This window comes from Dermacentor silvarum, chromosome 4, assembly GCF_013339745.2.
Source record: "Dermacentor silvarum isolate Dsil-2018 chromosome 4, BIME_Dsil_1.4, whole genome shotgun sequence".
NCBI lineage: Eukaryota > Metazoa > Arthropoda > Arachnida > Ixodida > Ixodidae > Dermacentor > Dermacentor silvarum.
Window position 1 is genome coordinate 6,639,552 of NC_051157.2, and position 25,961 is coordinate 6,665,512.

At 46.7% G+C, this 25,961-nt stretch overlaps 2 protein-coding genes across 2 annotated transcripts in view; one reads left to right on the plus strand and one right to left on the minus strand.

The window, feature by feature from the left end:
* LOC119449367 (signal peptidase complex subunit 3) overlaps positions 1-4,472 on the plus strand; it is a 5,073-nt gene extending 601 nt beyond the window's left edge. The window contains exons 3-5 of the mRNA XM_037712538.2: positions 140-216; positions 1,124-1,239; positions 4,233-4,472. Of these exons, the coding sequence (XP_037568466.1) occupies positions 140-216; positions 1,124-1,239; positions 4,233-4,362 (323 nt within the window). The 3' untranslated portion in view covers positions 4,363-4,472. The remainder of the gene's footprint in view (positions 1-139; positions 217-1,123; positions 1,240-4,232) is intronic.
* A 2,104-nt stretch (positions 4,473-6,576) lies between these two features.
* Positions 6,577-25,961, minus strand: part of LOC119449369 (histone PARylation factor 1) — a 51,787-nt gene continuing 32,402 nt past the window's right edge. Inside the window, exon 7 of the mRNA XM_037712539.2 lies at positions 6,577-20,621. Within this exon, the coding sequence (XP_037568467.1) occupies positions 20,326-20,621 (296 nt within the window). The 3' untranslated portion in view covers positions 6,577-20,325. The remainder of the gene's footprint in view (positions 20,622-25,961) is intronic.

Genomic DNA, 25,961 nt, shown 5'->3' on the forward strand with positions numbered 1-25,961 from the left:
GCTTTCATCATCAACCTGTAGGGAAACCTGTTGTTTTACATGTTCTTTAATACGTTGGCACAAAGTAAATACGGCCTAGTGGCCTGTTCTGCCACACTTATATCATACGTCGTTGACGACGCCCCTTGACTTCAGACAGATCTTACCGACCTGTTCAACTGGAACGTGAAGCAGCTGTTCCTGTATGTAACTGCAGAGTACGAGACGGAGAGCAACGTAAGTTGACACATTTTAGCTGAAAGTCGCTGCATTTCGAAGTTCTCTCGGCTTCCCTTTTTCACGGTTCATCAAAATTTTCCTCGCTTGCGAAGTGCACGGCCGCGCATTTATGATTTATTCTGATTATTATTGCGAAGAGAAAACGCCGCGTCTACATCCGGTGCTGCCTGAGTGCAGCTGTCAAGCACTGCACCGTCGAAACAGCTGCATTACTAGCGTTTCAGTGTATTAATGAAAGAGGGAACTCTAGCTCGTGTCAGGCATCAGGCCGCATGCACGGCACATTGTTCCCTGCACCGTGACGTGTTGGGCAGAGGAAGATGGTTTTCAGAGGCCAGTATAATAGGGTGGCGACAGGCCACGTGGGCCACGAGTTTTGCTTAGATCAGTACTGATAACGCAGAGACAAATGCTGTGGTAAAAGGTGTAGCAGTTTACATCAGGAAACAATCTGGTGCCAACAGAAATGATACAAACTTGCACACAGTTCAAACAAGATGGCTATTTCTATAGCTTTCAACAATGTGGAACTTCACAACAGACGTTATCAGTGTCTACTTTCCCTAAATCTGTTAGAACACATGCAGCACAAGAGGCAATAGACATTCTGACATAGTTTACGCGCTCAGCTGGGGCAAGATTGCACAAGCATCTCACTTTCCAAAAGTTCACATTGCCTCCTGAATCATCTGAGTAGGCAGGGTTCAATTTGCACTCCTGCCTCACTGTGTTGATGACCGCTGATGAAAGCATGATGCCGGGCGAATTGGGAGCGCGCAAGCGAACATTCAGAAAGCAATTTCCTTGCGTGATCTCGCCTCTGTTGGTATTGTGCATTCAACCAATGGAGCTTGTTTTCTCATGCCAATAGTCCTCCTCTTTTTTTTTTTTTTTTTTTTTTCAGGCACTTAATCAAGTTGTCTTATGGGATAAGATCATCAGGCGGGGAGATAATGCCATTTTGGACTACAAGAACCTAAACACAAAGTACTACTTCTGGGACGATGGCCATGGACTGAAGTGAGTGCCATTATATTTACACAGATATGCACTCTATTTGTTATATGGGCTAGACATTTACCCATCATTCAAGGTGCAACATTCAAACCATTTAGTGGACAACATTCTAAGACATACTTCAGTTTCACAGCTCCACTCGAGAGGTGGCTGAAATAGTGGTCACGTGAACTAGTGGCAATCGCACCTTTCTTCACGTGTGACACTTCTGGTTTCGTTTCTGCTTTCACGTCTGGACTCATTTTGGTGGTGCTGCTTCGTCAGCCTCTACTGTCATCGTGCTATATTTTTTTTGTGTTGCGTGGCGGTTTTTTACAGAAAGAAGCTTCGCGCATAAGCGTTTCTGCATGTCATAACAGTAACAAGTTTCCTATGCAGTCCTGCTTTCCACTCGGTGCTTTGCACTCGGCAGCCAAGTACATGGTGATGATGCCGGTGACCATTTTTTCGTGCTGCCACGACATTGAAGAGCTTTAAAAATAGGAACACATGCTATGCCAAAAGAAAAAATGCCTCACAGATAAGTCCAAAGTCTGTGAACATTATTTAGAGTACACTTATATTTTGAAGTACTACTAGCATGTTATTGATAACATAGAAGTACTGATTCTTTGCGGGAAATGGACGCTGGTTTCGGGCACAGTTCTGCAACTTTCTTCTGACTTTCATGAGCATATCTCGAAGGTAAGAAATGTGATGCAAAGGTGACATTCACCAAAACAATGAGCTCGAGTGTCACCCAGCACTCACGCGGAAGCTTAATTGTAGTGAATGTGCTTGAGTATGTTCAAACCATGCAGTTGTGTTGAAAAGAATCAAGGTAAAACGAAGTTCTACTAACTTTGTGTTCAGCAAGCTTACCACCGTGACTTTATGTGCTGTACTCTGAAAATTAGAATTTATTGAGAAAGCGATGCCGCACAGAAGCGACATGTGGAGCATTTTACCCGAGACAATTGTTATGCGAGCATCTTTGAGTTATGGCAACTGTTGTCCTAGGAGAGTAAGAAGGCACTTGTTGCATGAAGGATTTCATAATATCCACAAAACACTATTTCAAGTGGCAATACTACCGTCAAAAGCGTCAATCATCTTTGGAGAAGCAAACAGATTGAAAATAAGCGTGGGTGAGAAAAGTAAAACAGTGGCATGCATATAAATTATAAGATCACATGCACCAAAAGCAGTGCGGTGCACTAGTACTTGCAAAATTGTGTGAACGTTATTCTGCGGAGGTAATGTCAGGGGCAACTCCAAACACAACCACCAAGAGATACTAGAAACTGCATGCCCAAAATGAAGAAACTGCCTGTGGCATCAATTATGCACGTGATTCTAGACCCTGCCGAGATGAAGTCATCCAAAATTGTTTCTTAAGATATTTACCATTTTTGAACACAGAATAATTGGTTCATCAAAGACTTCAGAGGAATGCTTCTCCATCATTTCTTACCGCGGCGGCGGCTGTGTGTGGCGCAGCTGCGCGGGCCCTATCTTGAAAGCGATCTGCGATGGGGACAGATTCTAGGTGTGCCGAGGGCTGATAGCTTCGTGTCCGCTGTGTTTTCGCCGTTTAGTTCGCATTGAAGCAAGAGGCAGCATAAAATTCATTTCGTTTGTTGCTTCTGCCGCTCTTCCTCATGCCAGCATTTTGAAAGCGAAGGTCTGTAGTAATCGAGTGAGATGTGTTCATATTATTTGCCTAGGCGCACGTGACACCATGCTTGTTAACTTCGTAAGCGAATGGGTGCAAGTTTATACGGCCGATAAACCTATCCTTACTTTGTATAACTGTCTACTAATTTGCTATCGCAATCGATGCTTTGCCTTTCGGGCGAAACCGCAACTTTTTTGTGCAAATTAATTTTTCATGTTTTATAAACGTCTGACATGACATGTGCGCGTAACTGAACCAAGTAACCACATATATTGTAGCATTAACCCTTTGATGGTCCCACTTTTTCGGGCAACCATTACTACGCTATTGTGGTGAAGTACAACTACTATTGGCCTTTCCCATGTGGCTATTTTTCTGGACCTCGTTGGAGCACTTTTCTTTTTTCATTTAATTCCATATTTATCAACAAGGCAGAACAGTAGCAAGGACTGCTTACTTCCTCTTGTACTTTTTGTAATTTATTTTGCCTTTCTTCAAGCCACCACAATTATAAATGGAGACTGTCTCAAGAAAAATTTCTTCCACTAGACTAAAGACACAGAAAAAGCCTAAGCGCATCTTCCCTCATATTTGGTCATTGAAAATACTTCGACGAGGAGCACCCTTTTTTTTTTTTAGAACTGCTGTGAAACTGGGCAGCCCTGAAAGATGAGGTATACACTAAGGTTGTGCAGTAAACATAAAAGAAGCATGCAGAACATGCACATGCTGCTTGTGTCGTGTACCAGCTTGTGTACGCAGGCTACAAACATGAGGTGGTAAGTGGGCAACAAGGTACTTGATGAATAGATAGTGGGACATACACGTCCCACTTTCTCTGATAAAAGATGCTCGTCAGCTTTCAAATTGGACTTTTTGTGAACGATACCCAACCAAGAACACACACATAATGGTTTAGACACAATGTGATCCGTTACGTCATGTCCATCAAAGGGTTAATGCAACCGCTGATTAGCAGTTACAAGTGCTTCCATACAGTCCACTTAATCGGAGAGTACCCAGTCTGTATCCATGGAAGTGGGGTAATTTTGAAATATCCAGGAATTCCTTTCGTCTATTTCAGCACCTGTATCCGGTATTTACTCTGCATAGGACGTAGTTTGTTGAACGAGTGCTTTTTGGTGGAGAGGAATGCATTAATGATGAACGTAAACTTGTAGTGCCATGTGTGGTTGTTCCTGCCCCTGTTCAGTGCTTGCCAACATATGGCTTAAAAAACCATTGAAACGAAACTAGGTAGCAGTAGTGCAACACATTTATTGAAGAGAGAACTAATGTGCTGTTCTGCAAGGCTGCTGTGTTTCAATTTTCCTTCCAGGGGCAACAGGAATGTGACGCTCACCCTGTCCTGGAACGTCATCCCCAATGCAGGCAGCCTGCCCAACATCCTGGGCACAGGCATGCACTCGTTCTCCTTCCCAGTGGAGTACACCACCTCAAGGGTTTAGGCACCTCAGTGGTTGTAAATTATATTAACTTCATTGTACAAATGGCGGCACAACATATTTCCAGGGAGCAACAAAATGGAGGGGGAAATAAATGGTGTTTTTTTCTATCAGCTGCTTTCAAGATGGTCCTATCTCACATCCCTTTTTGCATTGCACCCGGTTTCTGTTGGCAAAGCTGGAAATTGAGGCAAGCTAGTTAATCAAACACTGCACAGAAATAAAAGGCAAGGACCTACAAGGGAATGTCCAAAGGTTCTTTTTGCTGAACTGAGTTACACCAGTTTTCTACTTGTATAATGCATAAATGCTGAGTCAGCTAAATAAATTTATTCGTCATGATTAGGGTTGCTCGTAGTGTAAGCAGGTGGAATGGTCACCCAAATGGGCCATAGCAAAGCACCATGTGTTGCGGGTTTGTTCACTGTTCAAATTTTTTGCAAGCATTTGGACCTGCTGAGTCATGGCAGTCAAGAACTGCGTTCCTGAATGACCCAACAGCACTCAAGCAGTTATCTTGTAGTCTGACAACTTTGTGTTGAAAAATGGCAAGGTAGAACTATTTGCAGTTGGGCAGTGTCTTAGTCTGTCACAACCATTCAGGCTGTCTGCATGCTACCTCAACACTAAATATGTCTTGAATTCTAAGTGAATTGATGCACATTATATAGAAGACTTAGTGTGCAAGGTGAATATATTGCAAAGGAGTGTAAACGTTTTACAAAAATAACAGTATGCATTGTGAATGAGAATGTTAAAGGGCAATGCCACTGATTTATTCATGTCAGACTAAGGCCGCGATTTTGTAGCGATGCCTTATGACTTATTTTACACTAGTCTTATCATCCACCGCTCACGGCCGGCTGATCCCGTTGATAACGCGAGCGGACCGTCGCTCTGACCACTGACAAAGCGCGAAAAGGCATTATTACTTTAAAGGCATCGCTACAAAATACCGGCCTAAGTCTCCTTTCATGCGCAAGATAGTTTCATTCATCAAAACGGGACTGGGCAGCCCAGATAGCTGTCTTGTGTCAGTGGTAATGTTGCACCAGGCATGAGTCGTAAGAACACCACTAGCAATCAGACACCTCTAGCAAATTTGTTCAGCTACTCCAAATGCTAAAAGTTTTTATGCCAAATAGCTCTGCTGAGAAAAAAAGTATAAAATATTTCCTAACGAAGGCAACGTTGCTGCCACAACTTTTGCACTAGAAAATAAGGAACACAGTCACGGCTATAAGAGCCTTTGCATAAAGACAGGTTCACGGGATGTGTATTGGCACCAGGCTGCTGCACCCATGACATCACAAGCAGCAAGTATGGGGTAGCCAGTAGAAATGATTTCAAGGGAAAAAATTACAAATGTGCATGCCAGCAGGAGAATTGACTCCCAGTCATGTCATTTCGTGTACATGAACAGAGTGCCCAGTAAGATAGACAATATAAATTTAGTTTCAATCGGTGCACCTAAAGAAACTCCTGCGTTTCCCCACTGTTCTAGTTGATAGTTCCATGCGACAACTTACTGTCGCACTTGCAAAGCTCTTCTACAGTGGACAAGTTGCCCCTTGTATAACTGTGAAAGAGAACGCTTAATTTAATTTGCACCATTAAAAAAAAGTCGTCGGCTGCCGGTGTCTATGCAACTTTTCTGTAAAGCTGTTTACTAATGATCTGCATCCCTTGCTTTGAACATAGGTTAGGTTAGCCTATTTTGGATTTTAATGTAGTGTTCAAAGTACTGTGAAATTTCGTGGCTTTATAGTCTCAAAATTTGCACAAGTTCTTTGTTAACATTCTTGGTCCATGAACCAACAGACAACTGGCTTTAGAATGCAAGAAAAGTAAAATGACTCATTACATTGAGGTTTAATTGTACCAACAAGGGAAGAAAAGGCCGAGCAAAGGTTAATGCAAAGCTGGTTGTGTGCTGCAGATGACTGAAATGCAAGAGATCAAGCGGAGTCGCCGCCTAGCGGACACTGGCTGAACCACAATAGTGTGGATGGTGTGCCACATTGTCTGCTAGCCGCTACTTGTTTACATGTTTGTGTACAGCACACATATCCCTTAAAGGCTGTTTATTGTATGGTGGTAGCGCTGTCATAAATGGTGGTATGCATTTTTTGCCGATGTAGAATCTCGTTTGGCTTTGAGCTGCAATAAAAGCATTGACTGCACGTGTAGAGTGCACAGTGTGCAATGGCCACGTCGTCCGTTGGTCGCAATAAATTTTTATTGCTGCGTTGTGATTCAAGCACTTCACAAAAAACACTTGGCATAGTTTTAAACAAATGAAGTATTTGCTTTAGCACTTTAGATTGAATGCAGTGCTGTAGTGATATGTTGATCATTCTGCAATGTCTGTGATGCCACGAAACATGAACGAGAAAGCGCAAGACATCACTTGGGAGTAGGAAAGAAAATCGCTCATATTGTTGCACAATGCAGTTGATCTTAGGCATATAATTGCATGACTGCCGTGGTTACGTAGCCATCCTTAGCTGTTCCTGAGGTGCCCTTTTATTATGTGGATATCAGACTACACAAATAATTTTCCCTCATTAGTGAATTTTCACGCTTAGGTATTTTATCTGATAAAAAATGGAAGCAGAGAGTATTACAAGAGGATCACTTGTAACACTGCGGTCGCTAGACATAGGACGTCATAAACTAAGTTTCTGGAGGCTATTTATTCATGTCCTGCAGTGAACATAAATATAAGCTGATGATGATCAATATAATGTGCCCGTTAGCATAGTGTTACCTTGACAGAAGGTAGCGGCCATTATTTTCACAAATAAAGAAAACAATGGCTGTTAAAATAATTGAAAATTATTCGCACCATTTTTGTGCACATCATGCAAAAACACGCTTGTGCTAAAATGCTACGTTTTTACTGTTACAGTGGAAAAAAAAGTGTGTGAAGTAACATGGCGATCCTGCCACGCACTGTCACTCATAGTGGCGTACCCTATTGAACTATGCAACTATCTTGTATTTGAGAGAATCGAAAAAGAAATTCAGTGTAGACCGCCTATAACGTAAGTAACGTAAGTCGCTGGAGTTGTGAATATCCGCACTATAAGCAAAACAACTATTTTATTTCGATAATGGACACTCCAGGCGCATTTCTGCCGTCGCTGTCACCGTGCTCAGGGGCGTAGCGAGGGGGGGGGGGGGGGCTGATGGGGCTTCAGCACACCCCCCCCCCCCCCCCGAAATTTTTTTTCGTGCTGGCGTGCACCACCGACCAAAACAACCACTGGCGCCGGGAATCATTCTGGATTTTGTCTACAATGTCTTTTGCACGCTCAAAAAGACATTTCGGCACCAACATTGCGAACTCTGGCTGGATTTCATGGCAACGCCCCCCTGGCATCTGGAGTCACGTAACTCAAGGAGCCCCATCCGAGCACAAACTTTCAAGGGCTTTTTGATAGCGAGTGGGCGCGTTGCGGCATTTCGCAGCGGCCGCGGAATCTACGGAGCGCATGGATTTCAATTACGAAACTTTATGGGTATAAAGTTCTCATCAACTTTTGACGCGAAAGGTGCACTGACATTCCCAAAGGGGTGCTTTAAAAAATTTTCAATTCTGGAATTTTATGGGGTTAATGCTCTTCTAAACTTGGGCCAACATGCACGCACTGGAGCCCTCATGTCCAAACCGTTCCAGAAATGGAAGCACGCGCTCGCAATCTTTCACACACACGAAAATACTAAATATCACCGAGACTCTGGCAGCTGATAATTATCTCCAAACATTTTCAGGAAGCACGCCCAATGTGATCGATCAGCTGGACCAGGGCAGACATAGTAAAATAAGAGAAAACAGAAGAAAGGTAACGGCCTCATGTTGAGGCATTTTTTTGCGGGCGACAATGTCTGGCTCTCTGTGGCCATAGGGACAGTAGTCCTATGGATTTAAGCAAAGCCCCCGCTAAATATACTGGTATTTTCAGAGCGCTTCTTCGCATGGCGAGCTGATTGTAGAGCTACGTATCTATTAACAATTTGGAAAGTTGCCCCAGTCATGCATCATATTTAAGCCCAGATGTTCAAAACCAAATTATATAAATTTGTTGTGAAATTATCAAAGAAAGCCTAGTTGCAAAAGTAAATGCTGCAGGCTGCTTCTCCATCATCATCATCAGCCTATATTTTATGTCCACTGCAGGACGAAGGCCTCTCCCTGCGATCTCCAATTACCCGTCTTGCGCTAGCGTATTCCAACTTGCGCCTGCAAATTTCCTAACTTCATCATCCCATCTGGTTTTCTGCCGACCTCGACTGCGCTTCCCTTCTCTTGGTATCCATTCTGTAACCCTAATGGTCCACCGGTTATCCATCCTACGCATTACATGGCCTGCCCAGCTCCATTTCTTCCGCTTAATGTCAACTAGAATATCGGCTATCCCCGTTTGTTCTCTGATCCACACCGCTCTCTTCCTGTCTCTTAACGTTAGTCCTAAGATTTTTCGTTCCATGGCTCTTTGTGCGGTCCTTAACTTGTTCTCGAGCTTCTTTGTTAACCTCCAAGTTTCTGCCCCATATGTTAGCACCGGTAGAATGCAATGATTGTACACTTTTCGTTTCAACGACAGTGGTAAACTCCCAGTCAGGATTTGGTAATGCCTGCCGTATGCACTCCAACCCAATTTTATTCTTCTGTAAATTTCTTTCTCGTGATCAGGGTCCCCTGTGAGTAATTGACCTAGATAAACGTACTCCTTTACAGACTCTAGAGGCTGACTGGCGATCCTGAATTCTTGTTCCCTTGCCAAGCTATTGAACATTATCTTTGTCTTCTGCATATTCATCTTCAACCCAATTCTTACACTTTCTCGATTAAGGTCCTCAATCATTTGTTGTAATTCGTCTCCATTGTTGCTGAATAGGACAATGTCATCTGCAAACCGAAGGTTGCCGAGATATTCGCCGTTGATCCTCACTCCTAAGCCTTCCCAGTCTAATAGCTTGAATACTTCTAAGCATGCAGTGAATAGCATTGGAGATTGTGTCTCCTCGCCTGACCCCTTTCTTGATAGGTATCTCTACTTTTCTTGTGGAGAACCAAGGTAGCTGTGGAATCCTTGTAGATGTTTGCTAAGATATTCACGTATGCCTCCTGTACTCCTTGATTACGCAATGACTCTATGACTGCTGGTATCTCTACTGAATGAAATGCCTTTTCATAATCTATGAAAGCCATGTAGAGAGGTTGATTGTACTCCGCAGAGTTCTCTATTACCTGATTTATGACACGGATATGATCCATCGTAGAATATCCCTTCCTGAAGCCAGCCTGTTCTCTTGGTTGGCTGAAGTCAAGTGTTGCCCTGATTCTATTGGAAATTATCTTGGTGAATATTTTATACAATACTGAAAGCAAGCTAATGGGTCTATAATTCTTCAGTTCTTTAACGTCTCCCTTCTTATGGATTAGTATAATGTTGGCGTTCTTCCAGCTCTCTGGTACACATGAAGTTGTGAGGCATTGCGTATAAAGGGCCGCAAGCTTTTCAAGCATGATATCTCCTCCATCTTTGATTGCTAGCTGACAACTGACCATACTAGCTGCTAGCTGACCATACTAGCTGACAAAATGACTGATATTGCTGGAATCGAACAGCTTACCATTTGTACAAGGTACCTAAACAAGGATGCCAACGACATCGAAGGAGTGTTTTTAGGTTTTAGCACCGGAATAGATACCCTGCCTCATGCGACTGCAGGTTCTATGTAAATGTGTACAAACTGCTGCAGATTCTAGTCACCCTTCCAGTGACCACTGCCAGCGCAGAGAGAAAGAGAAACAACTTTTATTGCAAACGGCAAGTGTAAGAGGAATTTATCTCATCTCCCTTAGATGGCAGCCAGGAGCCCTTGGGTCCTAGCGGCATCTTCGGCTTGCCTGATGACTTGTAGTTGGTGCTCGCTGCCTGAAATGAGCAGCGCGGTCTCCCACTGCTCCACGTTCGTATACTTGTTGTTTGGCCACTCCACTATTTTGGGGCAAGCCCAGATTATGTGTCTGAGGTCTGCCCACTGATTGCAATCTTTGCATTTATCTGAGTAGAGCTCTAGATAACAATGATTATAAGCGATTGGGTTTGGGAAGGTGTTTGTTTCTACTAGGCGCCATGCTGTCGCCTGCTGTTTATTTAATGTGTGTGGTGGAGGGTAATGCTGCCTCCCTAATCTGTAGTGTTTGGTGATTTCATTATAATTGACCATGCGGTCTCTCTCCGCACTCGGGCCCTGCATTGTTCCTGCTCGGCTCGCTAACTCTCGAGCTAGGATGTGTGCGGTTTTGTTGCCCGGAAGGGAGGAGTGGGCGGGCGTCCATATGACACGAACGTCACGCTCCCCGCAAAAGTTATTTATGATCCTTAGCGCCTCTTTGGAGACCCTTCCCTTAGCAAAGTTATGAAGCGCACTTTTAGAATAACTGATCATGACGCTGGCCATTGTGGAGGTGAGCGCCAGCGCATGGCCGCTTCTTCCACGATTTCTGATTTTCTTCTTTTAATGGTGCCGCTGGCAAGCGAGTGGCCCGCTTGATTTGAGGCGACCACTGCCATGTGTCGAACGTCTGCATATTCCGCCGCGTCTCCATAAACCACGTCCGCATCGTTTTGAAAATTATGCAGTGCTTTCGCTCTTGCATTCCTCCGCTCTCGGTGATGTTCAGGGTGCATGTTTCCGGGTAATGGGGGTATGATGATGCGCTCTCCGATTTCTCTTGGGATGTCGTATTTATCCCCGCTTTGTCCAGCGTACGTGATACCGAGCTTGTGCAGGATGTGTCTTCCTGAGTTGCTTTGAGCCAGTCTTTCGTATTGTGCAATTGTATGAGCCTCAATGAGCTCGTCTAGCGTGTTGTGCATTCCCAACGCTTCGAACTTCTCGTTAGATGTGGTGATTGGTAGGCCGATATGCCTTTTTGATGATGCACTCCATGTTTTGTTTTTCCGCCATGTGTAACTTGAGGTATGGGGTCACATACACTATGCGGCTGACGACGAAGGCTTGGATGAGGCGCACTAGGTTGTGTTCTTTCATATTGTAGTTCTTGTTGGCGATTCTTCGATTCAACCTGATGGTTTGCTGGGTGCTGTTATCCAGTATTTCTATTGCTTCTCCGTTATGCCCTTTCTCAGATATTCGGAGTCCCAGTTTTCTAAGGTGGTGTACCTGGGGAATTGGGTGACACCCTACCACGATTGTGATGCTAAGTCACTCTTGATTGCGCTTGCGTCCTCTACTTGTAGGTCTGTAGAGTAGCAGCTCCGATTTTTTGGGAGAACATTTTAGGCCCTTGTTCTTCACGTATCTCTCTACCGTATTGACTGCTTGCTGTAAAATCTCTTCTATGTGGCCATCGCTTTCGCCCTGTCACTCATAGGGTGATGTCGTCTGCATAGACTGTGCTGAAGTCCTTCGATGCGGTCCAGTTCTGCGGGCAGGCCAAGCATCGCCACATTAAATAGGAATGGGGAAAGCACCGAGCCTTGTGGTGTTCCCTTGTTGCCTAGTTCTATTTCCTCGGATTTCGCGTCTCCGACTGTGATCATGGCTTTACGGTTAGCAAGGAAATCTTTCACGTAGTCGTATGCTCTTTGGCCTACGTCGAGGTTTTGTAAGTTGCACAATATGGGCTAGAGGGTGACGTTATCAAACGCCTTCTGTAAGTCGAGACCCAGGATGGCTTTTGTATCCAAGGAGTGTGTTTCAGCGTCTGTGATCTGGTTATGTAATTGCAGCATGACGTCTTGCATCGAGAGTTTTGGTCTAAAGCCAATCATGAGTGTGGGTATAGCCCGTTATCGTCCATGTATTTGCCGAGACGCGTTAGAACTACTTTTTCCATTAGCTTTTGGATGCAGGACGTCAATGAGATTGGCCTCAAATTTTCTATGTGTGGCTTTTTGCCAGGTTTGAGTATTAATTTGATCTGAGCCGTTTTCCATTGCTGGGGTATGCTCCCCTTCTCCCAACATTCGTTTATCTACTTTGCGAGAGCGTTGATGGATTCGTTGTCTAAGTTTCGCAGTACTTTATTTCTTACACCGTTGGGACCTGGGGCGGACTTCGGATTGAGTCATCCGAGTTCGTATCGAATCTCTGCCTCCGTTATGGGGGCGTCAAGGTCGACGTTATCGTTCCCTTGGTACTCTGGTTGCATCTCCTATGTATATCTGGCGTAGATCTCGCAAGAGTTCTGCCTCTGTACCTGCGTGGCTTTGTAGTATCCATTGCAGATTTTGTCTTTAGGTTGTTTTCGTGCCTTCTGGGTTCAGGAGGCCTCGGAGTATGTTCCAAGTTTTGGACATTCCGAACTGTCTGTCCATTAGAGTGCACGTGGTTTCCCACTGCTGCTGAGATAGCCGATTCGCGTGGTCTTCTATTTCTCTGTCCAGCGCTTCGATTCTCTTCCTTAGGCGCCAGCTGTGCTTGTGACCTTTCCAGCGCTTTTGTAAGCTTTGTTTTGCCTCCCACATGTGCAGGAGTTTCCTGTCCATTTCCTCCATGCCTACCTCTTCAGGAATGTTTTTGGTGGCTTTCTGCACGCTATGCTGGAGTATGTCTTCGATGGTTTCTGTCACATCGTCCTCGCGTAGCTTACGAAAGGTGTCCCACTCAGCGTTATTTTCCTGCCTTTCTTTTTACGCTAGCCTGCTTGTAGCATTGTGTTCAGAATGTAATGATCACTGCCAAGATTTACGTTCGTGTTGACCCATTTCGTGATGGCAATGTTCTTTATGAATGTCAGGTCCGGCGTAGTGTCTCTGTTGGCGCTATTGCCCATTCTGGTAGAGTCTTGTGGGTTAGTTATTAGCGTGAGCCCCTCGTGCTGCGCGTCGTACCACAGGTGACGGCCTTTAACGTTCTCAATGGTATAACCCCAGGCAGCATGTGGTGCGTTAAAGTCGCCCACGATGATCAGTGCTTGTCTGGTCGCCACGTTTTATGCTTTGCGGAAAAGCGAGCCAAACTTTACTTTTTGTCGTGGTGGGCTGCATACGTTAAGCACGAATAGGCTTCCCTGCTTTTTTCGGGAAGGTATGATTTCGAGTAGGACGTGGTCTATGTTTCGTATGCCGGTGTCGTGTTCTACAGCCACTATGTTTCGGTGTATGAGTGTGGTTACTGTCGCTTTTTTATCTGAAGTGCTATATGATTTGTATCCTGATAATTTTGCGGTCCCCCCAGTTTCCTGGAGGGCGATTACGTCTGGTGATTGCTTGGTTTTTACGACTTGCTGCAGGTTGGCCCTCTTATGGCAAAACCCACGAGAATTCCACTGCCAAATCGTGTACTCGTTACGCAGCGCCATGTTGGTTACTCGAGTCCGTGCAGCTGATCTCAGCCGCAGGTGGTCTGCTGTATGGCTTGCTCTTTACCGGCCTTGTTCCTGTGGGTCAGGTGTCTTTTGACACATTTTCCAGCTGCACTGTACCCTTGATGACATCGAACTGCTGTGACATTTCCACTTTCATCTGCATTATCAGATGTTGTAGATCCGCGCGCATCTGGATGAATTGCTGTTGTAGGCCTGGGAACATTTCCTGGAACATACCTTTTACTTCTCCGAGTGTAGAGTCGCTTTGCTCGTCTGCTTTTTCCTTTGCCCTTCGCTTATGCGGCGGCGTCTCTCCACTTATAGGAGTGGGTACGGGCGTCGGCGGAGCTCGATTTGGTGTCGGCGCCGTACTAGTTGTGGGCGTGTTACAGGTTCTCTCTGTCTGTTTTGAATGCTAAAGTTTTGCGTTTTTCTCTTTCAGCCTTTTTATCTCCTCCCTTAGCGTCACGTTTTCTCGCATTATTTGTTGTAACATCTGTCTGATCTGTGTTATTTCGTGTTCTAAGGCGGACTCCACCCGTATAGGTGGAGCAGCAGTGCCAGAGACCGCGCGTGCCCAGCTCACCTGTGCCTGGGTTTCTGCCTCTCCTCGGGTGGGTCGCGATCTCGATCTTGTCCTGGATCTCGATCAGGTTATGGACCGGGACCTCAACATGGCTCAGGAACCGGGCCGTTCGCAACTGTTCCCCCCCGCATAGTTCCGGGGGTGAGCCTTCAGTTCGGTGTCCTTCCGATCTGTAGGTGTTCTTGCCCGTTACTTTGCCAGCTTGCTTGTTGTAGTCATTGATGCTGCCGAGTCTTCCGGCCTCCGATTCTTCTCTTCTTCGTCGCTCCCAGCGCCTTCGCCGGACCAAAAACGGTATCTTGTATTTTGCCTTGCAGCCTCTGTCTCCCGTGATGTGACCTTGCCCGCATAGCTGACATTTTGCTTCACACTGATGTTCTTGCGTCGGGTTAGCCACGCCACATCCTCAGCATATTTTTTCGTCTGGGTTGGGGCAAACGTCCGCTCTGTGTCCCAGCCTCTTGCATTTGTAGCAAATGTCAATTTGCTTTCGGTAGAACGAGCACCAGACGATGAGTGCTCCGTAATTCACGTATCTCGGCACGTGAAGTCCGTCGAAGAGTACGATCACATTGTCTGTGTTGCCCATCCTCTTCGCATGTAGTAATATGCTTGGGTTTCTTGCAGTCACTAGGCTCTCTATAATATCTTCTGAGCTTTCTTCTTTGGATATCCCTTTTACGACTCCTTTAGACCTGTTTTCTGGTGCGGCTCTGTAGGCATTGGCTTCGTGTTCTTGCTCTCCTACGTGGATCTTCCTGATAGCTCCGTACCGCCTGGCTCGCTCTTCAGACAGCGTGCCGACTACTATGATATGCTGTCTTCTGCTGCTTCACGGCCGACGCCAGCGGCGTTTCTCAGGCAGCAGTATATGCGTGCCTGCCTGTGCTCCGAAACATTGAGGGCTCCTCGTGGTCGCACGATCACCTTGTAGTCTTCTGTCAGCAGATGAGGCAGTCGGCTTGCCTTGATAATTCTGCGAATGGTTCGCTCACCTTTCCACTTGCTGTCCCCAGGCACGCGAGTTAGCGCAGCTGTGTCTCTTGGCATGGTTCTCGTAGCGCCTGTCGGATGTTTTCTTGATGTTTCTTCTGCGGACTTCACACCGTCCCGCGTCTTTCGTAAAGTCCTCCTGTTGCATATCTTCTCCTTCCATGCGTATTACATCCATCGTGGCGCTAGACGTGCCATCGAGGCATTCCGGGGGACCTCCAATGGTGTTCGTCAGCGCGTTAGGCCTAGCACTCCTGCCCGCCTTGGTAGCGGCGGAGGCAATGGCCGATCGGCATGGCGACTAGGAATTGTCAATGTAAATGCCGAAAAAGTGGGCCCACCTTGCAAAAGTTGGTATCCAGGTGTTCCGCTGAACTTCCTCTGTTGATTGGTATAGAGAGTTTAGCCAAGTTCTGTGATTTCCCACCGAAAATCATTTGAAAACTGCGGAGCCGACACAACGTGCGCCCGCACTTCGCGACCTTTTTCTTCTGCCAGCGCAGAGAGAATATTTCTTTAACATGGGATTACTAAAAAACTACTTGCGCTCTACAATGTCTGAAGAATTTATTGTTAGGCTGGCACTTCAATATGCCCACAGAGACGTCGGCATCAACATGTCTGAAGTCATTGACCGCTTCGCTAAACTTCCCCGCTGAGTGAACTTTGTCCTTTAGATTGCGAAGCAGCAAAAATCATTGCAAGTAAAAAGCTCTGTTCCTTTAGGTTCATAAACTCGTAATTATGAAAACGTATGACTGTTCATTAGCTTTTAAAACCGCAGAAAATTTCTCCGTTTATTCTAACAGTTAGCATCATGATCAACATTATCTTGCGAATACGAAAATTACGGGGACATCAATAACCAATTTTGACCGACCTTGCTCATTGAAAGCCCAGCCCACGCGGCGTTGCCCAACACACACACTCTGATATTGGGTAGTTCAACTTGCCGCATCATCTGTGGCGTTCGTTTGGCCTTTTCTTTCCTTTTTAGCTACCTGCTTTTACTTCTTTTTTGAACCAAAGCAATACCCTTCTTTAATTTTGGGTGCAGAATATTTGTTGCCGCTCTGCAGGCAGTTAAATTACACATTTTCGTACAGATTTCTGCATTATTCCTCTATTATTCTACCCATATGGTGCTTCCGCGACCGCCGCATGGCCCAAGTACATATCGCGATTTCTGCGGTCATAGTTTTGTTCTTGCCTGGATCGTCTGTCTTTCTATGCGTAAAGTTAACTATCTGTGACTGCGCAACATGTTTATTTGTCTTGTTTGACGCATTATATACAGTGACGTTTGCTTAAGTACATACATTTATTGGAGACTACGTATATTTAAATATCTTGTTGCGAGGTTTTGTTATACAAGCAGTGAACTTTGTTTCCAGCGACACTTTCTTGCCCTTTATCAAGTTGTATCTTCGCATTTGTATATTCCATTCTATCTTCGCATTTCTATTGTATATTTTGCAGAACTCCTGCTCTTTATATGTACTCACTGTTGTGACTATAATCTCGGTGTAATTACAATACACGACCGGTAAAAGCTGCTCCTGCGGAATCTATTACAACGAAGAACAGTGTCATTGAGGTTTTTCCCTGGCCGTTGCATATGTACAAAAATGTAAACAAGGTTCTTGAATGACAAACATTAATCAAAATATTTGTCCTCAACTTGTTCTTTTCATGGCCTTTACGTTTTTCATATCAGCTGCATGCACTGCTTTGCTGGTTTTGAACTGATATAGTTCTAAAGTTCGTGTGATTTTTCTTTACTTATTAAATAGACAAAAAACGCAGAAACATTGATATCAGTTATCTCTGGCACAATTTTTGGGACATACGAATATATTCTTTTATGAAAAAATAAATATTTGACATGACAGTGCGTAGTGTTCAATAATTTGTTTGCAGCTTCTAATATACAATGGCACTGGCAATGGCAATGCAGTTCATTATTCATGTATTTGATGCCTCAACAAATGCTATAAGGAGGAGGCCGCGCTGCAACGTAAGCCCCCCCCCCCCCCCGAACAATATTTCTGGCTACGCCACTGACCGTGCTTTAGGTTCCGTATTCACTTACTAAATAAATTAACAAGCACGGTGTCACACGCGCACAAGCAAACATGAACACATCTCGCTCGTTGACCGCGGAAACGAACTGTCAAAACATTCGAGTAACAAAGCGCAGCGAGCGAATTGACCTTCGTGCTATCATGCCTCTCGCTTCAACGCGACCTATAAGCGGCAAAGACACAGCACGCGGCGAACTTTCCCCGTTGCAGATTGCTTTCAAGATAGAGCCAAGGCGATCGTATCGCTGAAGTGGATCGTCACAGATTACATCCTGCTTCGGTCCACTGAAACCATTCCGCATTGCGTTGCTGGTGAAAATCCTCTCTTTCTGTTTGCGCCACTCCCGAACGCAAGTTTCCGAACGCCCGTGATGCGGCCCGAACTTCCAGGCAGCCGAACTTCCGAACTTCCAGGCAGCCGCACTGTAACCGATATTTCGTGTCCCGCAACTGCACTATAACCGTTAACGCGTATACATAGAGTGCTATGGGAAAATTAACGGGAGTCTGAAAAGACCGTATTATATCCAGTCCTACACTATAAGCGGTTACGTTATAAGTGGTCTATACTGTAAATGGTAGTTATGTGTGCAGACAAGGCAGTTGGTAGAGCCACAATAACTAGCTGCTTTATCTTCATTGTACAGTACAGTATAGACCACTTATAACGTAACCGCTTATAGTGCAGGACCAAATATAGTGCGGTCTTTTCAGACTCCCGTTAATTTTTCCATAGCACTCCATGTGTACACGTATCGCTTATAGTGCAGTTGCGGGAAACGAAATACCGGTTACAGTGCGGCTGCCGGGGAGTACGGAAGTCAGCGGAGAGGGCGAACGCTCCCCTCAAACGGGCGCCCCAAGGAGTGCTCGAGGAAGAGAGACGAAGTGGAGGAGAAGGGCACGTGGTGCGAACGAACAGCCAGTGATGCTGAAACCAGAATCTTGAGTGCGAGTTGTGAAATAACACGGCGCGCATAGCGAGCGAGGGCCACGAAACTGCCAATGCCGGCCAACGCTTGCTTCACGATAATGGCAGTAAACGAAACTTCAGGGAGCGGGCGGCGCCGGCACGGCACGGCGAAGGGCGCACGCGGAGACCGTGGAATGTGAGGGAGGAGGGCGGCAGGGAAGCAGATTTCGCCTCGGCAGCTGCCGCTGGCCCGGCGCCAGCTCCCCGAAGTTTCGTTTTCTGCCGTTATCGGGAAGCGGGCGTTTGCCGGCGTGGGCAGTTTCGTTGGCCGGCCTGGGACAGCGCCGCTGCTTCCCTCTGCGCCGTAGCTGCAGCGTGCAAGGTCAACACGTGACTAGAAAGTAGAGGAAGCATAAAGGAGAAAGAAGGGGTCACTGCCATTTTCTACGCGTGGCTACGGTAGCGTGGCTGAGGCGTTGGCACGTACACGCATGTTCCGGCGCAACGCAGAATCAGTGACCTTGCCATTTGAGAGAGGGTGAAATTTCCACCGCGTTTTTTTTTTTTTTTTTCGCGCGCGACATTGAGGAGTCTCTCCTCACCTCTATGGCGGTGCCGGAGCAATGCCAGTCGGAGGCGCCGCCGCGTGATTTGGTTCGAATTAATGAGATTCGACTGTAAATTGAATGCAAACCTTCTAGCCGCATTCCTCGACTGCCGCATACGCGTGGCGGCTCGGTGCACATATTTTGCATATGTGCGGGCCTTGAAAATTGTCGCTTTGGTTATAGTGCGGATATTCGCGACTCCGGCGACTTACGTTATAAGCGGTCTACACTGTAATACAGGCATTTTTATGACCATTTCAAGAATAGCAGAAAGTTGAGTTTCGCAACTGCAGCGCCAACAGAATAGGATGAATGCACATCGAGCATGAACAAAAAGCACCATGGATGTATAGGAATAGAAACTGCGTTTCGCGCTCCTTTCACGTATAGTATGAATTTTTTGTGTGTTTTGTGAAAAATTGTGGCTCTGGAGGGCAATATATCATCAGTTCACTGCAGTCTACACGTTTCATTACCAAACAATCGGCCCAAATCACTGACAGCGAAGCGCCGCCATGTACATTTCAATGCGCACTTCCGCCTGCCCATCCACACTAACGCAGCGACAGTGCTGCCAACTGTAGCCCTATCTCACGGCCAACAGTGGAAGGCAGCAGTATGGTTGTGGTCACAGCTTTGATAAGGAGCTACAATGTTATCAAAATGTCCCATCACTCATATAATGCCATTGTTATGAACAGCTGGACTCCAGATTGTTCTCAGAAGTTCTGACTGGCGGCTGCTGCGTATGGCGCAGCCGCACAGGCCCTATCTTGAAAGCGATCTGCAACGGAGTCTAGGTGCGCCGAGGGCTCATAGCTTCGTGTGTGTTGTGTTCTCACTGCTTAGTTCACATTGAAGCGAGAGACGACACGAAGGTCAATTCACTCGCTGCTGCTGCTGCGCTTTCTCACTCCAGCGTTTTGACAGCGAGTGAGATGTGTTCACGTTTGCTCGTGCGCGCGTGACACCATGCTTGTTAATATAGTTTGTAAGCGAATGTTTCCACGTTTATACAGCCGATCCCTACTTCGAATGGCAGTCTCCTTATTTTTTATCGCAATCGATGCTTCGCCTTTCGGCCGAAACTTCGACAATAGTGCTCCTGATCAGGGTAGTTCCACAACCCTGCTTCAAAGAAGTTAAATGTAAAGAACAGTTTACACAGGTGTTGTTAAAATTATAAACATGTTTATGCTCTTGCGTGGTTTGAATTCTTGATTAACGTACATGTGGAAGGAACAGTCATGCCTCTGATATCCACTACTTGACGCTAAAAATACTCAATTGTGAGCAGACATCTGAACATTCTGTGTAAACTGGGGCACCACTGCTGTGTTCACTCCGTTCAGTGCCACATACTAGTGATGTGCACTCCTATTACATATAGGAGTAAACTCTCTTGCTACACCAAGTCAAACAGAAGTATTTTAGCTTGGAATACTGGCATTTGGGGATTTAAGTCTGCGCTTCAGGTGGGCCTTCAGGATACGGGCAAATGGTTCCCGCCCAAGGAGATGGTAGGCAAGGCCACCCAACATGTCGATGGTTGGGTGCAGACTCGCATGGCCAGCACAAAACAGGGCGATGCTGAACTCGAGACCCATGCCATAGTCGCACTCGTCATTGGCAATGTGGACCCAAGTGACAAGCTCCTGCAGTTTGTCCTTGTGGGCTCCTCCCTCACTGTCATCCGAGAACTTGGCCAACAATTTCTTCATCTCAGCTGTAAAGTTAAGAGCAAAAAAAAATACGGCATAACTTCACAGTCTAGTCAGCCAGTGCCAAGGCAGAGAGCCAAGCAATATGGAATTTAAAAAATTTGAAAAGCAAGATTCTCTGCAGTGCATAACAGCAGAAAAAATAGCATCTAGGCCTGTGCAGAAGCTGGCTCAGTGCCCTGCTGCAAGAACATTTGGTTGTGGCATGTTTGCTATCTTTATGCGCTTTCTCGTAATGACTGGTGTGTATTTATACGAGTTGCTGCAATTAGTTTCACTCAGCACAGTGCAGAACGAATTGACCATCTTCTATTGTAATTTTGTGAGATCTGTACTAAATACGTACCTCACATTCTTAACGCTGATTCAAGAACTTTACATTTTAGTTGTTAATGGCTAGCCTGCATCAGAGAAATAGCCATGGCTCTTTCTTCTGCTCCACGTGAAGAGCATTTTTCACTGACAGTAATTTCATACATAATTTGCAATGACTCAACTAGGATAACCCTGTCCGCTACAGATTTGTTACCTTGACTTATTCAACATTAATTCTTGTTTTGTTTGCTATGCCGACAAAATTTCAAATCATCAACATTGTGAATAGTACAGTGTAACTTTGTTGATATATATGTTAAATTTTCCTGGCTCTTGCACTCTGAAGCACCAGTTATTTTTACTTTCCATAAGGCCATGTGAATTCCTTCCAAAATAGGGGTCATGAAGGGGTCAATGCGGCAGCATCTGTGGGCTGCACCTACATTAACTGCCACATGTCGCCTTTGAAAACATTTGTGTCACAGATGTCTGCGGTGCGGCCCAGAAAGATCACCACCTTGAGATTGCAGCTGGTTGGCGACCTAAAAACAGCTTAAAAACAACCTCCTTGCGAAGCTGTTGTAACTTGTCAGGCCCTTGGGCCCTCCTCTGCAGCACGCGCGGCCTTCAAACTGTAAAAGTGACGCAATGGCCCCCGAGATTTGACCGCGCACCGCCCCATCGCAGAAGCCACGTGAACGCTGCCAACAGGCTGAGCAGGCTTGGCAGCCGTGGTGCGCCAACTTCTGCTAATGCCCTGCTGATATTGGTGTCACCACATGACATCATGGAAGAGTGAATGTGGCATCTAGAGCTGTGAAAATACGAGTGGAGAGTAACTCTCATTTTGCTTGTACCATATTTTGAACTTTCTCTGACCATTAACTTGGGTTTGTGAAGGTCAAACTGCATAATTCCTTTAGCTCTGTGTTCAATGACATCATGAGAATAGATCTAGAGCAAATATGGTGACCCAAAAAATGCACTGCAGGGCAACCCCGCCATTTTTATAACCATAATACGATATTGTCATTTTCAAATGGCACTGGCAGTCCTGTCACCAGTTGGGTGGTTCAGTTTGCTTAGAAACTTATCAATTTTAAATAACCAAAAATTGTCGCAGTTTCACCCGAAAAGTGAAGCATCAATTGCGATAGCAACTTAGTGGAGAGCTATATGGAGTAAGGATAGTAGTTTTATCAGCTGTATAAATTCGGACATGCAGCAGCACCAGCAACGCGCAGAACTGTTGTCGACGCCGTTGCTGTTCTTCCTGCGTTCGCACCGAACGCGCGCGGCGTTGGTGACTGTTGCCAGGGCCTCTGGGGGCGGCTCGGAGGTTTTCAATGAGGTCAGAACGGGAAACTCGTCAAGCAGCGTCGGAAGTCTTTACCACCTTCTTGCCTCGCATTGTTTTTATATAAATACGCATTTGGTGCCGCAGCTAAACGTCGCCTCCCTCCCGTCCCCCCACGGCCTCTCGCGCGACGGAAGAAGTCGCGTTTGCTCTATCTATCTATCTATATATATATATATGGTGATTGTAAAGGAGGAAAGAAGCGCGTAATTCTGCAGCCCTTCAGGGAGCATGGCACAGAACGTGCGTTTGTTCTCCGCCGTGCGTTCGCTCCCCGTGAAAGCGGCATCCCTCGTGCCCTTTCACTCGCACATACAGCGTCCAGCGTGCGGCGACGATTTCATCGCAGTTGGCGTCATACGGAACCTCACGGCGACGGCAGAAATCCTCTTTGAGTGTCCATATAATTGTTATCGCAATAATAAACAAGGTACTGAAACGGGTAGCTGCTTCATGTGACGTCTATGATGAGTCGATGACATCAGATCCTACACTACCGCAATGCAAACACGCAGCACACATAGTGCTAACGTCAAGAAAGTGAAGCTGACAATGTCTTCTGACGACACAGGGAGCTTTTCCAGCTCTTTCGAACTAGACACAGCGATTTCAGCAACGATATGAGCGCTGAGGAATCGCCGTTTGCTTTTGACCCAGGCTAGGCAGCTGACAGCAGTGCCCCAAGCTCAACGCATTGTGGCAAGACGAAGAGAAGCACCGGTTATCACGTCTGCCAAAGCCATGATTGTCAGCTGTCGTCTAAAAAAAGGAGCCAGCTCCGTCATTTCTGGGTACGGTGGCAGTGTAGCCTCCGATGTCATGAACACAGGGTGGCCAGTAAAAAGTCATATATTCGTGAGCACGAGTCGGGAACACACAACCAATCTTTAAAATTCATTTTCAGGAAAACCAAATGCCTTGCAATCATATCGTTTGTCACAGATAATCAGAGTGCAAATGAGAATATATAATCAAAATTTTGTTAAGGCCACTGGACACCGAAAAATCGCCGGAGTTGCCCTTTAGGGGACAAACAACCACCCAGAACATGTCGTGAGGTACTGGTGGAAATGCAAAGACCATAATTTATAGTGATAGGATCGAGCAGAGATTTATACGGACACTAAAGGAAAATATAAAGTTGAGTTAATTTGATAGCTTTTATGTGTAAAATTATATAATCCTTTTCCAGGCACCAATATACGACTTTTGTTGCATAGAAAAGTGCCACTGAACGTCCTGTTGCAGCTACTCATTTTGAATCGCCCGCGCCTAAACTGAAGCCGTGACGTAATCTCCACATCGCCACCTCTTTTACTATCAGCAAATCAGCCACTCCTCTCTCAACTCGCGTCAGCCGCGTTCCTTGAACCGCCCGCCTCGGCTCCGTCTCCCGGCTAACGCGGTGCCAGCAGCACGGGTGCCCTGATGTCACAGGAGAGAAGTACTACACTCCACGACAGGCAGCGCCGCTCTGATCTTCCATTTTCGTCATTTTCTGGCTTACAAAAGCTCTGTGTTCTCTACAAGTGACAAATTCGTTATTACGAAAGCCCAATCTTTCAATCTAGCTCAACTTAATATTTTCCTTGAGTGTCCCTTTAAGTAAGAATTGTAATTTTATAATGGCACAGAAAGTCGTGAAAAACGGTACACGGCATGCACCGGCAATGAAAGTTGGTACCTGAGATGTATGCAATTAGCGTATATGAGCAGAAGCTCACCTAGCATCCTAGCTCACCTGCCCTGCATTGGCTCATATTGCCACCAGCAGTAGTGGGTACAGTGCTAAGAGGCAGGCACGGACAAGAAGGAAGAAGTGCGCGTGCTTCTCCGCCCGCTCGATAGCCAGCCCCCAGCGCCGTGCTTTTCAGGAGCCGCTACCCTCAATAAACGTCGCGTCGCCCGTTCTCTCACAAGGCACGTGACAAAGTGGTGGAGGTGCTGGGTATTCCTCACCCATGTCGCAGACCCCTTCTGGCAGTGGAACCACTACCCCCGTGCCAATCGATACGCCGGTACACCGGGCCAGCCGCAGGATCCGAGGACTGCCTCCTTAAGACCACGCAGCGCTTCAGACCATCTCAACCGGTATGGAAGGCGCCGCAGTGACGAACCGGTACACGCTTCAAAATCCACGGGTTCCAAAGTCGTTCCATGGCAAGGCCTTCGAAGACGTCGAAGACTGGATGGCCGACTTCGAGCGCGTGGCCGAATACAATGACTGGGACGACACAAATAAATTTCGAAGTGTCTACTTTTGCCTGGAAGACGGCGCGCTCACATGGTTCCAAAACCGTGAGCAGCAACTGACGTCGTGGCCCGAGTTCCGCCGTCAGTTACTAGACGCCTACGCCAGTGCTGATCGCCGTGAACGAGCCGAACGAGCAATCCAGGTCCGCGTTCAGCTCCCCAACGAAAGTGTTACCACGTTCGTCGAAGATATGACGCGCCTCTTCAGACGAGCAGACTCGGGAATGACCGAGGACAAGAAGTTACGTCACCTGATGCGAGGAGTGAAGGAGCAGCTCTTCGCTGGTCTTGTGCGGAGCCCTCCGAAGACTGTCGCCGAATTTTTATCTGAAGCTGTAGGTATGGAGAAGATGCTGCAGCAACGATCGAATTTCTATGAGCGGCAAGTGAACGTGACATCCACCACCGATATTTTCACGGCCACCAGAAGCAACGATGACCACCTTCGCGAACTAATCCGCACTGTCGTGCGCGAAGAAATACAGAAGGCTTTCGGCACGTCACAAGCGGTGGTGAGCTCTATTGAGAGTGTCGTCAAAGATGAAGTTCACCAAGCGCTCCGGTCGACCTGTCCTCTGCCTTACACCGCGCCTGCACCTACTGAACACCGCCGTGCGACCTACGCGGAAGCCCTGAGACTCCCTGCACCAACCCCGCTGTTAGTTCACGCGGCTCATCCGGTTACGCTTTCATCTGCACAACCGGTACCATACATCGCAGAACGACGCACGCCTCCAGCGTTTCCCTCCGCCGCTCCTCCCGCTGTGGTTCCTCAGGAGCAACCGGTATATTACGCCGACGATCGACGCATGACCCCTCGGAAGTCGGATGTTTGGCGCACACCGGCCCGTCGGCCTCTGTGCTTCCACTGCGGTGAGGCAGATCATTTGTACCGCCAGTGCCCATACCGACGTCTCGGGTTGCGGGGCTTTTCCACCTACTCACCGCCACCCCGACTTGGCCAACGACCTCGGGAGATAGAAGATTACCTTGCTCAACAACGCATGCCACCGTCTACCGGGCGACAGTCACGCTCGCCGTCACCACGGCGATTTTCACCACCGCCCCAGCGATATTCCGGCACACGATCACCAAGTCCCCGCCGGGAAAACTAACCACAGCGACCTTTGGGAGCGAGGCCGCTGACAGTCGACACGCTGAAGGCCTCCGATCGACGCGAACGAGCGAGGACACCGATCCGACGTCAAATGCAGATGAACGGAATGACCGGCTTTCGCTCGACATACCGGTGCAGACTATTCCATCTTAAGCGGGAAGCTGGCGAAGTTGCTGAAGAAAGTAATCACCCCTTGGAATGGCTCGCAGATTCGTACGGCTGGTGGTCACGTCGTTACGCCACTGGGAACCTGCACGACAAGAGTTCGGATTCGAGGATCGACATTCGTGGCGAGCTGCCTTG